Here is a 14,608-nt window from a genome sequence, read left to right as displayed (position 1 = left end):
TTTTAGTGCGACAGCCAGGGGTGACAGGCGCGTACGCGTCACAGGCAGCTTGCTGTTGCCAGATTGGGTGGTTTTCCGCATTATTTTGAAGCCTGTTTACGGTGTGTTTTAACTGGGTTTTTGGCTGAAAGGCATATGAAATCTGGCACACTTTTGAACGCCGTTATAATACAGTGCTGAGAATGAACGCACTTTTGAACGCCGTTATACAGCGCTGAGAATGAACGCGTTCTCATTACGTTCATCTAGCGGAAATACAGTACGTTCAGTTCACGTTCGCCCAAAATATGAACGCGTTCATGAACGATCGTTCATTGAACGCGTTCAGGTACATCACTGGTTATATCACAGTGTCAAGGTCCAACAATGCTAGCTGCTCCTTGTAAGTGACAGATAACACGCCCTTCATTATTGTTGGAATGCAGTAAAGTCTGTTCCATTTTACTTTCGCATTCAAACAAAGCAAGCTGCACCCGATCAAGGTATGTGATTGTTCCCTCCCTCCCACATATCTATGGGTATGTACTAACAACATGCCGTTAAATGCAGAGGCTGTTTCCTCATTCACTGCATTAAGTGAACGAGTGCAGTGAATGAGGAGGTCTGGTGTCTGCCAGAGCAAAGAGATTATTCCTGTTCAGTGAATGTGAACATTTTCTCTTCTGTCTGTAGTCTGTACTATCACTGAGAGGGAGATGGCGCAGGGAGGAGTTCAGCTGGCCCGGGAAACCTTCTCGTGTCCCATCTGTCTGGATCCACTGAAGGACCCGGTGACGATCCCCTGTGGACACAGCTACTGCATGGACTGCCTCAAACACCACTGGGATGGAGAACGAATCCACAGCTGCCCTCAGTGCAGGCAGAGCTTCGCACCGAGGCCTGTCCTGCTGAAGAACACCATGCTAGCAGCTTTAGTGGAGGAGCTGAAGAAGACTGGACTCCAAGAAGCTCCTGCTGATCTCTGCTATGCTGGAGAGGAAGACGTGGGATGTGACGTCTGCACTGGGAGGAAGCTGAGAGCCTTCAGGTCCTGTCTGCAGTGTGTGGCCTCTTACTGTGAGACGCACCTCCAGCCTCACTTTGAATCAGCCGCATTACAGAAACACAAGCTGGTGGAGCCCTCCAAGAAGCTCAGAGAGAACGTCTGCTTTCGTCACGACGAGGTGTTGAAGCTGTTCTGCCGCACCGATCAGCAGAGCATCTGTTATCTCTGCTCTGTGGACGAACACAAAGGCCACGACACGGTGTCAGCTGCAGCAGAGAGGACTGAGAAGCAGAGAGAGCTGGAGGGGAGTCGACTCAACATCCAGCAGAGGATCCAGGATGGAGAGAAGGAGGTGAAGCTGCTTCAGCAGGAGGTGGAGGCCGTCAATGGCTCTGCTGATAAAGCAGTAGAGGACAGTGAGGAGACGTTCACTGAGCTGATCCGTCTCATGGAGAAGAGATGCTCTGATGTGAAGCAGCAGCTCAGATCCCAGCAGGACAGGGAAGTGAGTCGAGTCAGAGAGATTCAGGAGAAGCTGGAGCAGGAGATCAGGGATCTGAAGAGGAGAGACGCTGAGCTGGAGCAGCTCTCACTCACAGAGGACCACACCCAGTTCCTGCACAGCTACTCCTCACTGCCAGCCCCCCTCAGTGAAACTCCACACTCCTCCAGCATCAATATAGGTCCTCTGTATTACTTTGAGGACGTGACAGTGGCCCTGTCAGATCTAAGAGATAAACTACAGGACGTCCTGAGGGACAACTGGACTGAAGAGGATGTGTTACGGCCACCACCAGAGCCACAGACCAGAGCTGGGTTCTTAAAATATTCACGTGAAATCACTCTAGATCCAAACACAGCACACACACAGCTGTTACTGTCCGAGGGGAACAGAAGAGCGACAGTAAAGAGACAAACACAGCCCTATCCCAGCCACCCAGACAGATTCACTGATCACGAGCAGGTCCTGAGCCGAGAGAGTCTGACTGGCCGTTGTTACTGGGAGGTGGAGTGGAGAGGGGGGGTTTCTATAGCCGTCGCTTACAAGGAAACCACCAGATCAGGGAGGTTGAAGGATTCTAGATTTGGACACAATGACACATCCTGGGCTTTAGAGCATTACAAACTAGGTTATAAATTCTGGTACAACAATGTCCATTCTCACCTCTCAGGTCCCTGGTCTGGCAGGATAGGAGTTTACCTGGATCACGGTGCAGGTATTCTGTCCTTCTACAGCGTCATCGACGACACCATGACCCTCCTGCACCGAGTCCAGACCGCCTTCACTCAGCCGCTGCACGCTGGACTTTGGCTTTATTATTATTCTGGAGACACCGCTGAGTTCTGTGAACTCAAATAGACGGAAGTGATTCGCTCGGTTCTCAAACGTTTCCCTTGAGGAAGCCCTTTGTTATCATTAAGTGAACTAACACTGCCGGCTGATTGTTGTGGGGTTTCTTCAGCTGTCAATCAAACACGAGGGGCGGGACCTCTATCTGTAGCTGTTGTGTAAGTGCTTGATTTCTTCAGCTGTGTTCAGCCATGGATGCCCTCACTGCTCATGGTGTGTTTCTCTGCGTCCACATGTCGGGGGAAGATGTGTTTCTTTGCTGCTGTTTCTCTTCCACTGCATTGTATTTGCTGGCATTAGCATTATTAGCATTAGCATTATTAGCATTAGCATTATTAGCATTAGCATTATTAGCATTAGCATTATTAGCATTAGCATTATTAGCATTAGCATTATTAGCATTAGCCCCGCGCACCAACGGAGAGAGAATAACTAATGGCAACACAAAAAAAGACATGGGAGCGGTGGAGATGAGGAGGTGTCGGCGTTCTGGCGATTTACTGGCTTCTACTGGCTTCTGGCTTCTACTGAAGCCTGTCCCCGGAGTTGGGGAAGGCTTCAGTAGAAGCTGCTGGGAGTCCCAGCAGCTTCTACTGAAGCTCATTAGCATTTAAAGCTACAAACACAGAATCAGCACTTTTGAAACAGGGCTCTATATTTCTGAGAGCTGGAATATACTGTTGGAAAAGGGTATAATAGGAGAACTTTAAATCTTAACAACATTCAGGGTTAATCATTTAATCAATTTGACACTTTGACCTGAAGGTCACTTATTGATTTCTGTGCTCTATTTTATGAATATTATGTGTTATCAATGTTTGTGTATATGAATATTCAATAAAATGTTGATTCAGATAATAATTGAAGTCCTCAGAAGTCATTCCGTTAAAATGTGTTTTTAAATAATTAGTCATTCTCCAAAATGTGGAACTTGAAACCTTTGTTTTATACATTTAGAATATTTGTATATAAGAGGGTCTTTCTTATCCATCGATTAAAAGGTACATACTTTTTTCTAAGTAACGCTATATTTAAATTATTGAGTTTTTATATAATACATATATGGTTTATTTACCATTGGTATTAAGGGCGCGTTCACACCTGCCTTGAATCGAACCCTGGTGCGTTTAGCCGATTGGTGCGGTTCGTTTGGGTCGGTGTGAACGCAGTCCGAGACCTCTGAAGTGAACTAAACAACCGGACTCTGGTCCGCTAAAATAGGTGGTCTCGGAGCGCTTGCTTGCGAACTCTGGAGCGGTGCATTGCTGGTGTGAACGCAGTCCGCACCAAAACATAGGAAGCGCAGTATGTACGAGTCACAAGAACGCGGATATCTTCAAAAATCTTTAGCGAAAGAGTCTTTCAAGACATCCGCGGTTGTTAAGTTAAAGAGTAAAGCAGAATTAAGAGTTGAAACAGTGACGTGTAAAGTAAAAATTCTCCGTCAGCTACATAAAAGTAAGAACACCTGTCGTCGGTGAAACGCCCTCCTCTGCAGAACGTCTCTCATGAATAAGCAGGAAAAGAACACCGACAGGCTGATCAGGAGCCCGACGTGAAGCGGAGGGATCTAGATCGGCATGAAGGTGTTCTTTTCCCCATAATGACCGCGCTGCTGCACATTATGCCGCTTATTACACACGGCCACATTCTCAACAAAGTAACGGCATGACTCCCAATATTAATTGAAATGCTTTTGTGGATTTAGAAAATTATTTTATTGATTTAAAAAATAATTGTATTTAAATGTACATGCATCCGCTAAGAAAATAGTCCGTTGTTACTGTTTGAACTAACGTAGCAACGGCAGGAACTGCTTCGATAGCGTTTTTGAGGAGCTTTTTGATTACAGATTTGAAAAAATCGTTGCTTGCTTTAATAATAGCACAATTCATGATGTCAAACCTTGGGAAGTATCTCGATATCCCTGCCCTAATGCCAAAGGAACTGGCAACTGAATATGTGTCGCCGTCTGACCTATGTCTGGACCGCTGCGTAAAAAGGAGGGTTTCTGCCCGTTACTTCTCCGCTGTTTTCTTGTCGCTCTTGTCTTGTCAGTTAGTTTCAGCCAAACTGTATACAGTTACATCGAACGGACTTCTTTGTGCGGATGTGAGCGTCCTTAACAACGGTCAATAAATCCTTGACAGCGGTCTGTCTGTTCTGGATTAAAAACGTGTCACGTGTTTTGAATTGACCAATCAGAATCGAGTATTCAACAAAGCCATGTAATAATGTTTTTTAACGGACGTTTTTTGATTATATAATCATGTCTGTTGATCTCCAGACTAACATGAGCATGAGAATAACCTGCCGAAAGTGCCGATGCTCCATAGGCTCCGCTAGAAATTGCCGGGATTTGCGTTTGATACGATATATATATATATATATCGAATGTAATATTTTTCACTTTTCTTTCACTTTTTTTTCACTTTTCATTTTTCAACTGAGGGTGCAATGCACCCTCATGCACCCCCGTAGAACCGGGCCTGGAGAGGGGAAAGGTTTGGATAAAGTTTTAAATATAAGATCTAAGTTTTTAGGATTTAAGTGAAAGAGTAAGAACTAAAATGTATAGGTGAAGAGGCACAACGTATCTACGTCAATGCACTCTTATTAGATTATTCTATTTTATCACTATAAGCTTTATCAAAAAGGAAGGTCTTCAGCGCACTCTTGAAAACGGATAGGCTGTCTGCCGCCCGAACACGAACTGGAAGCTGATTCCACAAATGTGGAGCTTGATAAGAAAAGGCTCTGACTCCCATTGTACTTTAGAGACTCGAGAACAACCAACACCCTGCACTCTTGGAACAGGAGAGAGGGGGAGAGAGAGAGAGAGAGAGAGAGAGAGAGAGAGGGGGGGGAGAGAGAGAGGGGGGGAGAGAGAGAGGGGGAGAGAGAGAGACAGAGACAGAGAGAAAGAGAGAGGAGAGAGGGAGAGAGAGAGAGAGAGGGAGAGAGAGCGAGAGAGACAGAACCGCCACACCTTCAGCTGAAAGTTCAAAACTCTCTCAGGCTGCAGTCGAGACAGGTTGCTCTGTGTCTCTGAGTCTCTCTGTGTCTCTCTGTGTCTTCTGTGTCTCTGTGTCTCTCTGTGTCTCTGAGTCTCTCTGTGTCTCTCTGTGTCTCTGTGTCTCTCTGTCTCTCTGTGTCTCTCTGTGTCTCTGTGTCTCTCTGTGTCCTCTGTGTCTCTCCGTGTCTCTGTGTCTCTGTGTCTCTCTGTCTCTCTGTGTCTCTGTCTCTCCGTGTCTCTGTGTCTCTCTGTCTCTCTGTGTCTCTCTGAAGGAGAATCAACGATCTCAGGTTTTCTCAACCAACAGCAGAATCTCTGGTGAGTTTTTTTTTCTTATTATTAACGATATTTAATTAAATTATTTAATTCGTACCAAGAACAGACAGAAACCCGTTGACCTCACGACGAGGCAACAGGAAAGTGTTGAATGCTGACTCCTTCCTGCAGCTCTCTCTGGCCATGTGAGGAATGAAGGAAGACTAACACACCTTGTTCTGACACACGAACAGAGGATCATTAGCTTAAACTGTGATGAGGATCTTGAGGCGTGTACTTCGTGCTTCGTATTTCTATATTGCTCTTATCTTATCTCGTGTGCTTTAACGTCACGCCTTCAGATCACAGATGATGTAGATTACTCTCTCAGACCGCAGGCTGCAGTCGAGACAAGTCTCTCCGTGTCTCTCCGTGTCTCCCCGTGTCTCCCCGTGTCTCTCCGTGTCTCTCCTTGTCTCCCCGTGTCTCTCCGTGTCTCTCCGTGTCTCCCCGTTTCTCTCCGTGTCTCTCCGTGTCTCTCCGTGTCTCCCCGTGTCTCCCCGTGTCTCTCCGTGTCTCTCCCTGTCTCTCCGTGTCTCTCCCTGTCTCTCCGTGTCTCTCCCTGTCTCTCCGTGTCTCCCCGTGTCTCTCCGTGTCTCTCCGTGTCTCTCCGTGTCTCCCCGTGTCTCTCCGTGTCTCCCCGTGTCTCTCCGTGTCTCTCCGTGTCTCTCCGTGTCTCCCCGTGTCTCCCCGTGTCTCCCCGTGTCTCCCCGTCTCTCTCTCCGTGTCTCTCCGTTTCTCTCCGTGTCTCTCTGTCTCTCCGTGTCTCTCCGTGTCTCTCCGTTTCTCTCCCTGTCTCTCGGTGTCTCTCCGTGTCTCTCCGTGTCTCCCCGTGTCTCTCCGTGTCTCCCCGTGTCTCTCCGTGTCTCTCCGTGTCTCCCCGTGTCTCTCCGTGTCTCCCCGTGTCTCTCCGTGTCTCTCCGTTTCTCTCCGTGTCTCTCCGTGTCTCTCCGTTTCTCTCCCTGTCTCTCCGTGTCTCTCCGTGTCTCCCCGTGTCTCTCCGTGTCTCTCCGTGTCTCTCCGTGAGTTTCCTACAAACCTCAAACAGACTGAATACTTCTGTGAGAACCAGGATCTGATCTGAAGGGGACCTATTATGTAGAATGTTCTTTTTGATGTCTTTTATACATAAATATGTGTCCCCGGTGTGTCGGGGAACTCACAAAGTGTCAGAAAGGTATGGACTCAGATCAGTCTCATAATACACACATGCACACAGAAGGATTCACACAAATGTGTTTCGTTTAAAATGCATGTAAATAAAATGCAAATACAGAATTTATTTTTTGATCCACACATATTTGTTTTCCTCTGCACCGGCAAACATAACGCGCTTTCTGTGCACGGATCGCTGTGCATATGTGTGTGGGTTTTTTGAGACTCCCCTGACGGTCACCCGATTCGTACTTGTAATATTTTCTATCTATAGCCAATCAGATGTCTCCTCCATTCTAAGCCAATCACATGAGCGCGCCCCAAGGAGGGTATGATTTATTGCGTTCATGACGTAGCGTTTCATATACGCATTTTGCGCTGTCCTGATTTACAATAGTAGTATATTTTGATCAACCCGGTATCACGGCAAGACGTGAACATGTGACGATGTACCACGCTGGGAGACGTGAAGATGTCACGATTTCGTCCCTTCAAATGTGACAGTTACCCGGTCTTGTTAACACGGCCCAACCAGTGGAGAATACCCGGAAATGCCAAGCAAATGCTCTACCACGACGGTCGGTTGTTATTGTCAATATTAATATAATAATGATTTATTTTTTAATAGTCACACTCGATTTCGCCGATTTCCTTGTTGCCCCAGCTGGTCGACTCCTCTTTGAGCAGAAACAAAGGCTACATTAATGTATTAAATCGATGTTAACCCATGCGTGTGGATGTGGAATTAACGGACGTGACGTTGTGCGATTGCGTTGCCAGGCAACAGCTTGGGTTCATGTTAATTTACAAACTCTTCAACTACAACCCTAGTTATATAACATTTTAGAAGGCCTCACAAAATACTTTAATGTAAATTAAAATTAAAATGTGAAGGAATGTGTGTATAATAAAATACATCCGTCATAAACAATACCGGAAACAGACGTAGGCACGATCCTCAGCTCGGTGATTGGATGTTTTAGCCGCAATGCACGTTGGGATATGGTGTTTATGCAACACATTCTCACTCCCAACTCGGCCTATGTTGACGTTATGTCAGGGTCCCTGTCGTCACTTTCCAACGCAAGGGGGGGCCCTTTAGTTTCGGCTAAAATGATTGGTCGTGCTTTTTACAGTTCCACGGCTTCCACAGATGACATTTTTTTATGGATTTGTTGTCAAAGCACTTCAGATATTTATCGCTATCGGGATGTGAAGAGCATTCCATGGAATATAACAAAAAGTGTATCTCGAGCCGGTTTCTGAAACTTACCTACCCCACCTTTAAGAATATGTTTTGAGGTATTGACAGTTCAGCTACCAATAGCAAGGTGATATTGACCTGTATGTTTCATATTTGCACATTTATATTTTTGTGAAATTTGTACCGAAGGTTAGACAGGAAACCGGGTACAGGAAGTAGGAGAAAGTGAACTGAATAGCATGGCAGTAGACTGCTACTAATTTTCCCTATGCTATCTGAAGAGTAAAAGGGTCAAGTCCGTCAGAAAGCAATGACTGTAAGTGTAAGTGTAAGCCTTACACTTACACAGTAAGGATGAGTAACATGTATTGTGTTTATGTGATGACATTTGGAGATGTTCAAACACAATGAGAAAATGCGTTAGAATTCGCACTAGCATTTGCGTCAGCATTCGCGCTAGCATACACGGTAGAGTTAGCATACACCCTAGCGTTAGCCATACGTGCGCCGGAGTCTGATGAGAATATTCGTTGTGGCCAAACGGCGGTACTACACTTCCGTTTGGTTGCTGGGCCCGGAAACACTTTTTCCCATTGACTCACATGGGGAAAGAGTGGTCTGTAACTCGTTGGATACTTTTTTTTAAACTAAATAAACTACCCAATATGAACACTTGTATAGCCCTTATTAAAAACATTCATTCCTCAAGTTGTAAAAATGTGCAAATAACGTTATGCTGAGAGTTATTTCCCTCTGCATTATGAACGCGCATCTAATCCACGGGACCGCGCCGCCCGGCACGTTCATGTTACGTGTTCAGCACTACATGCGTTTATCTTTACCCATGGATGCACAATAACAACAGCCCATATCGCCTTACTGCCAGCCCACGGAGCTGAAATAATGGATATATTGCACATGTTTGCTGTAATTCATCATTTGTAAAATATTATACTACATGGGCTGTATGATTCAATCTTGTATTAAATAAAGTTAATATTACCGACGTTAGATTAACGTCCCTGTAGCTTATTATTGCACTAGGAAGCTTATTGCACTGTATATATATATATATATATATATATATATATATACAGTCTGTTCCATTTGACTTCTCATTCAAACAATTCTAGCTGCTCCCGATCAAGGTATGTGATTGCTCCCTCCCTCCCACATATCTATGGGTAGGTACTAACAACATGCCGTTAAATGCAGAGGCTGTCTCCTCATTCACTGCATTAAGTGAACGAGTGCAGGAGGAGAGGAGAGTTGGTGTCTGCCAGAGCAAAGAGATTATTCCTGTTGAGTGAATGTGAACATGTTCTCTTCTGTCTGTAGTCTGTAACTATCACTGAGAGGGAGATGGCGCAGGGAGGAGTTCAGCTGGACCAGGAAACCTTCTCGTGTCCCATCTGTCTGGATCCACTGAAGGACCCGGTGACGATCCCCTGTGGACACAGCTACTGCATGGACTGCCTCAAACACCACTGGGATGGAGAGGGAATCCACAGCTGCCCTCAGTGCAGACAGAGCTTCGCACCGAGGCCTGTCCTGCTGAAGAGCACCATGCTAACAGCTTTAGTGGAGGAGCTGAAGAAGACTGGACTCCAAGCGGCTCCTGCTGATCTCTGCTATGCTGGAGAGGAAGACGTGGGATGTGACGTCTGCACTGGGAGGAAGCTGAGAGCCTTCAGGTCCTGTCTGCAGTGTGTGGCCTCTTACTGTGAGACACACCTCCAGCCTCACTTTGAATCAGCCGCATTACAGAAGCACAAGCTGGTGGAGCCCTCCAAGCTCAGAGAGAACATCTGCTCTCGTCACGACGAGGTGAAGAAGCTGTTCTGCCGCACTGATCAGCAGAGTATCTGTTCTCTCTGCTCTGTGGACGAACACAAAGGCCACGACACGGTGTCAGCTGCAGCAGAGAGGACCGAGAGGCAGAGAGAGCTGGCGGGGAGTCGACTCAACATCCAGCAGAGGATCCAGGACGGAGAGAAGGAGGTGAAGCTGCTTCAGCAGGACGTGGAGGCCGTCAATGGCTCTGCTGACAAAGCAGTGGATGACAGTGAGAAGACGTTCACTGAGCTGATCCGTCTCATGGAGAAGAGACGCTCTGATGTGAAGCAGCAGCTCAGATCTGAGCAGGACAGGGAAGTGAGTCGAGTCAGAGAGATTCAGGAGAAGCTGGAGCTGGAGCTCAGGGATCTGAAGAGGAGAGACGCTGAGCTGGAGCAGCTCTCACTCACAGGGGATCACAACCAGTTCCTGCACAGCTACTCCTCACTGCCAGCCCTCAGTGAAGCTACACACTCCTCCAGCATCAACGTCCGTCCTCTGAGATACTTTGAGGACGTGACGGCGGCCCTGTCAGATCTAAGAGATAAACTACAGGACGTCCTGAGGGACAAGTGGACTGAAGAGGATGTGTTACGGCCACCACCAGAGCCACAGACCAGAGCTGGGTTCTTAAAATATTCACGTGAAATCACTCTGGATCCAAACACAGCACACACACAGCTGTTACTGTCCGAGGGGAACAGAAGAGCGACAGTAAAGAGACAAACACAGCCCTATCCCAGCCACCCAGACAGATTCACTGATCACGAGCAGGTCCTGAGCCGAGAGAGTCTGACTGGCCGTTGTTACTGGGAGGTGGAGCGGAGAGGGGGGGTTTCTATAGCCGTCGCTTACAAGGACACCACCAGATCAGGGAGGTTGAAGGATTCTAGCTTTGGACACAATGACACATCCTGGGCTTTAGAGCATTACAAACTAGGTTATAAATTCTGGTACAACAATGTCCATTCTCACCTCTCAGGTCCCTGGTCTGGCAGGATAGGAGTTTACCTGGATCACGGTGCAGGTATTCTGTCCTTCTACAGCGTCATCGACGACACCATGACCCTCCTGCACCGAGTCCAGACCGCCTTCACTCAGCCGCTGCACGCTGGACTTTGGCTTTATTATTATTCTGGAGACACCGCTGAGTTCTGTGAACTCAAATAGACGGAAGTGATTCGCTCGGTTCTCAAACGTTTCCCTTGAGGAAGCCCTTTGTTATCATTAAGTGAACTAACACTGCCGGCTGATTGTTGTGGGGTTTCTTCAGCTGTCAATCAAACACGAGGGGCGGGACCTCTATCTGTAGCTGTTGTGTAAGTGCTTGATTTCTTCAGCTGTGTTCAGCCATGGATGCCCTCACTGCTCATGGTGTGTTTCTCTGCGTCCACATGTCGGGGGAAGATGTGTTTCTTTGCTGCTGTTTCTCTTCCACTTCATTGTATTTGCTGGCATTAGCATTATTAGCATTAGCATTATTAGCATTAGCATTATTAGCATTAGCATTATTAGCATTAGCATTATTAGCATTAGCATTATTAGCATTAGCCCCGCGCACCAACGGAGAGAGACTAACTAATGGCAACACAAAAAAAGACATGGGAGCGGTGGAGATGAGGAGGTGTCAGGCTTCAGTAGAAGCTGCTGGGAGTCCCAGCAGCTTCTACTGAAGCCTTCCCCAACTCCGGGGGCATCCGGTCGGGGACTCCGGGTGGCAGTATACGCCGTGAAGTTTTTTGCGACCTGCCAGTAAACCCAACGCAGAAGAAGAAGAAGAAGTGACGTCAGTGGCTTCATTTGCCTAATCCTCCCTCAGGGAACTTATTCCGATGTGAACGCGATCTGTACTTAGTTCATGCGAAATTAGTACCCCCACTTAGTGCCCTGGGGGTACTAAGTGGGGGCACTAAGTACGGCAAAGTACTTGGTGTGAAAGCGGCTATTGTGTTCTTTTAACCAAATCTCTCTCAGAGGGGCGTGGCCAGCAGCAGCTCATTAGCATTTAAAGCTACAAACACAGAATCAGCACTTTTGAAACAGGGCTCTATATTTGTGAGAGCTGGAATATACTGTTGAACTTTACATCTGAACAACATTCAGGGTGAATCATTTAATCTATTCGACACTTTGTCCTGAATGTCACTTATTGATTTCCGTGCTCTATTTTATGAATATTATGTGTTATCAATGTTTGTGTATATGAATATTCAATAAAATGTTGATTCAGATAATAATTGAAGTCCTCAGAAGTCATTCCGGTAAAATGTGTTTAGTTTTTCCAAAATGTGGAACTTGAAACCTTTGTTTTAAACATTTATAATATTTGTATATGAGATCATTTATAGAGGAACATTATGTTTTATAAATAATGCTATATTTAAATGATTGAGTTGTTTATTTATACATATCTGGTTTCTTTACCTCTGGTCACATTTTACATCGTGAAAATAAAATGAACTTTATAAACTCGTCACCTCACGCCTCGACTACTGCAGCTCCCTCCTGGCTGGTCTACCTGGATGTGCCATCCGACCTCTGACCTCATCCAGAATGCAGCGGCTCGTCTGGTCTTCAACCTTCCTAAATGTTCCCACCCCACGCCGCTCCTCCGCTCCCTCCACTGGCTTCCGGTAACTGCTAGAATCCACTTCCAGACCCTGGTGCTTGCGTACCATGCTGTGAATGGATCTGGCCCTTCCTACATCCAGGACATGGTTAAACCGTGCACCCCAGCACGTGCACTACGCTCTGCATCAGCCAGACGGCTCGCTGCACCCTCGCTGCGAGGGGGACCCAAGTTCCATCAGCAGGAACACGTGGGTTTGCTGTCCTGGCTCCAAAATGGTGGAATGAGCTCCCCATTGACATCAGGACAGCAGAAAGCTCACACACCTTCCAGACTGAAACTCATCTCTCTCGACTCCACTTCGAGGATAGAACTACTAACAAAGCTCTTATATACTAACAAAGGACTGGCTCCTCTAAAGCCAGTTGAGTAGCTCTTGAAATGCTTGGCTCGATGAAACCTGATGTACTTTATGATTCTGTTTTCCTCAAGGTTGTGTCTTCTTGGTCGAACGCACTTATTGTGAGTCGCTTTGGATAAAAGCGTCAGCTAAATGCAATGTGACATTACATGTGCAAAACAAATGAATAATACAATCTAATTAAAATTATTATATTTATAAAAAAACATCAGGAGTTACATATTTAAAAACGTTCATATATGTGTGTGTGTGTGAGATTGTGTGTGTGTGTGAGATTGTGGCCCTGCAGTAAATAGTTAAATCCAAGTGATTTTCCTCATCCTCATGCTTTTACTCTGAAAATCCATGAGCCCTGTTGTTGTGTGCTTCCGGTGTTCCCTGGATGTGGGCGAGGCTCAGAAACAGCTGCGAGTCTCTCTTCAGGTTTTTCTGATTCAACGACAATTTGGGATTTAAAAAGCCTTCAAACCATAGCCTGTATTTATAAAGCTTCAGCCCCAGGACACACAAGAAGAGCATCAACCGCGTTCTGCCAGGGAGAGGAGCGGGGTTTCTTCTCCACTTCCGGTGCAGGAAAACAGACGGTGAGTCCAGCCGTTATTTCTTTGTCTGGTGTCTCCACTGCTGAGGACACCATGTAGAAACACTGATGCTGTGGGGCTTCCGGTCTCAAAGGTTCATTATTTAATTATTTAACTTGATTTGATTGTATTTCAGGTATTTTTCTTGTGTTTATTTTGAGAAATGCATGTTAGTCTTTTCTTATTTTTGCTGCTGAAGTCAACATTTAAATATTAAAAGGTTTTATGACAGGTTTAAGCAACTGGAATAATTTGGCTTCATGATACTAAATCAAACATCTTTTTAAAGTTACTTTCGTAATGAGAAATGCACTTATTTTTAAGCTGCTTTTATTAATATAAGAATACATATTTCTAGATATCGTCCGCGTCCCTCAAGTGTCCTTCTTCATCTCCTTCTTTAAGTCCTTTATATCCTTCTCTCCTTCCCTAAGTTTGTTTTCAGTCCTTTGTATATCCTTCTTAAAGTCCTTCCTTGTATCCTTCCTTAGTTCCTTTTTTATGTCCTTGTTAGTGCTATTATTATTTATTTTTTAAAGCTGCAAATACAATCTGATATTATTTAATATTCACATTACACGACATTCACGATCACCAGAGTGAAAAGTATTATAGAGGGGTGCGTGCGTGCGTGTGTGAGAGTGTGTGTGTGTGTGTGTGTGTGTGTGTGTGTGTGTGTGTGTGTGTGTTTCCTGTGACGCGTTTTCCTCCAACATCATCAGCGCCAACAGACTGCTGCTGCAAGGCATTCTGGGAAACAGAGGGGGGGGGACACATCTGAGGAGGGGGATTCAATAAATGAATACATGTAATCCTGTTATAAAGGGCAAGAGGAGATACCCCTGAGTTAAAGGGCAAGAGGAGATACCCCTGAGTTAAAGGGCAAGAGGAGATACCCCTGAGTTAAAGGAGAGGAGATACCCCTGAGTTAAAGGAGAGGAGATACCCCTGAGTTAAAGGAGAGGAGATACCCCTGTGTTAAAGGAGAGGAGATACCCCTGTGTTAAAGGAGAGGAGATACCCCTGAGTTAAAGGAGAGGAGATACCCCTGAGTTAAAGGAGAGGAGATACCCCTGAGTTAAAGGAGAGGAGATACCCCTGAGTTAAAGGAGAGGAGATACCCCTGAGTTAAAGGAGAGGAGATACCCCTGTGTTAAAGGAGAGGAGATACCCCT

General features: G+C 46.0%; 2 protein-coding genes across 2 annotated transcripts; both read left to right on the top strand.

The window, feature by feature from the left end:
• Positions 1 to 695: 695 nt before the first annotated feature.
• LOC117442252 (tripartite motif-containing protein 16-like) lies at positions 696 to 2,805 on the top strand. Its single transcript, XM_034078251.2, has one exon. It carries the CDS (start codon positions 696 to 698, stop codon positions 2,343 to 2,345), a length of 1,650 nt encoding a protein of 549 aa, XP_033934142.1. The 3' UTR covers positions 2,346 to 2,805.
• Positions 2,806 to 5,361: 2,556 nt separating this feature from the next.
• Positions 5,362 to 12,016, top strand: LOC117442249 (tripartite motif-containing protein 16-like). The gene is made up of 2 exons (XM_034078247.2): positions 5,362 to 5,670; positions 9,365 to 12,016. Exon 2 carries the CDS (start codon positions 9,389 to 9,391, stop codon positions 11,030 to 11,032), a length of 1,644 nt encoding a protein of 547 aa, XP_033934138.1. The 5' UTR covers positions 5,362 to 5,670; positions 9,365 to 9,388; the 3' UTR covers positions 11,033 to 12,016.
• Positions 12,017 to 14,608: the final 2,592 nt, after the last annotated feature.

Source organism: Pseudochaenichthys georgianus, unplaced genomic scaffold (genome assembly GCF_902827115.2).
Source record: "Pseudochaenichthys georgianus unplaced genomic scaffold, fPseGeo1.2 scaffold_396_arrow_ctg1, whole genome shotgun sequence".
Classification (NCBI taxonomy): domain Eukaryota; kingdom Metazoa; phylum Chordata; class Actinopteri; order Perciformes; family Channichthyidae; genus Pseudochaenichthys; species Pseudochaenichthys georgianus.
The sequence above is the reverse complement of the archived record's forward strand: the minus strand, read 5'-3'. Positions and strand labels throughout refer to the sequence as shown.

Excerpts from the sequence above, each read along its gene's own strand:
- LOC117442249 (XM_034078247.2), top strand. The coding sequence starts at position 9,389 with ATGGCGCAGGGAGGAGTTCAGCTGGACCAGGAAACCTTCTCGTGTCCC.
- LOC117442252 (XM_034078251.2), top strand. The coding sequence starts at position 696 with ATGGCGCAGGGAGGAGTTCAGCTGGCCCGGGAAACCTTCTCGTGTCCC.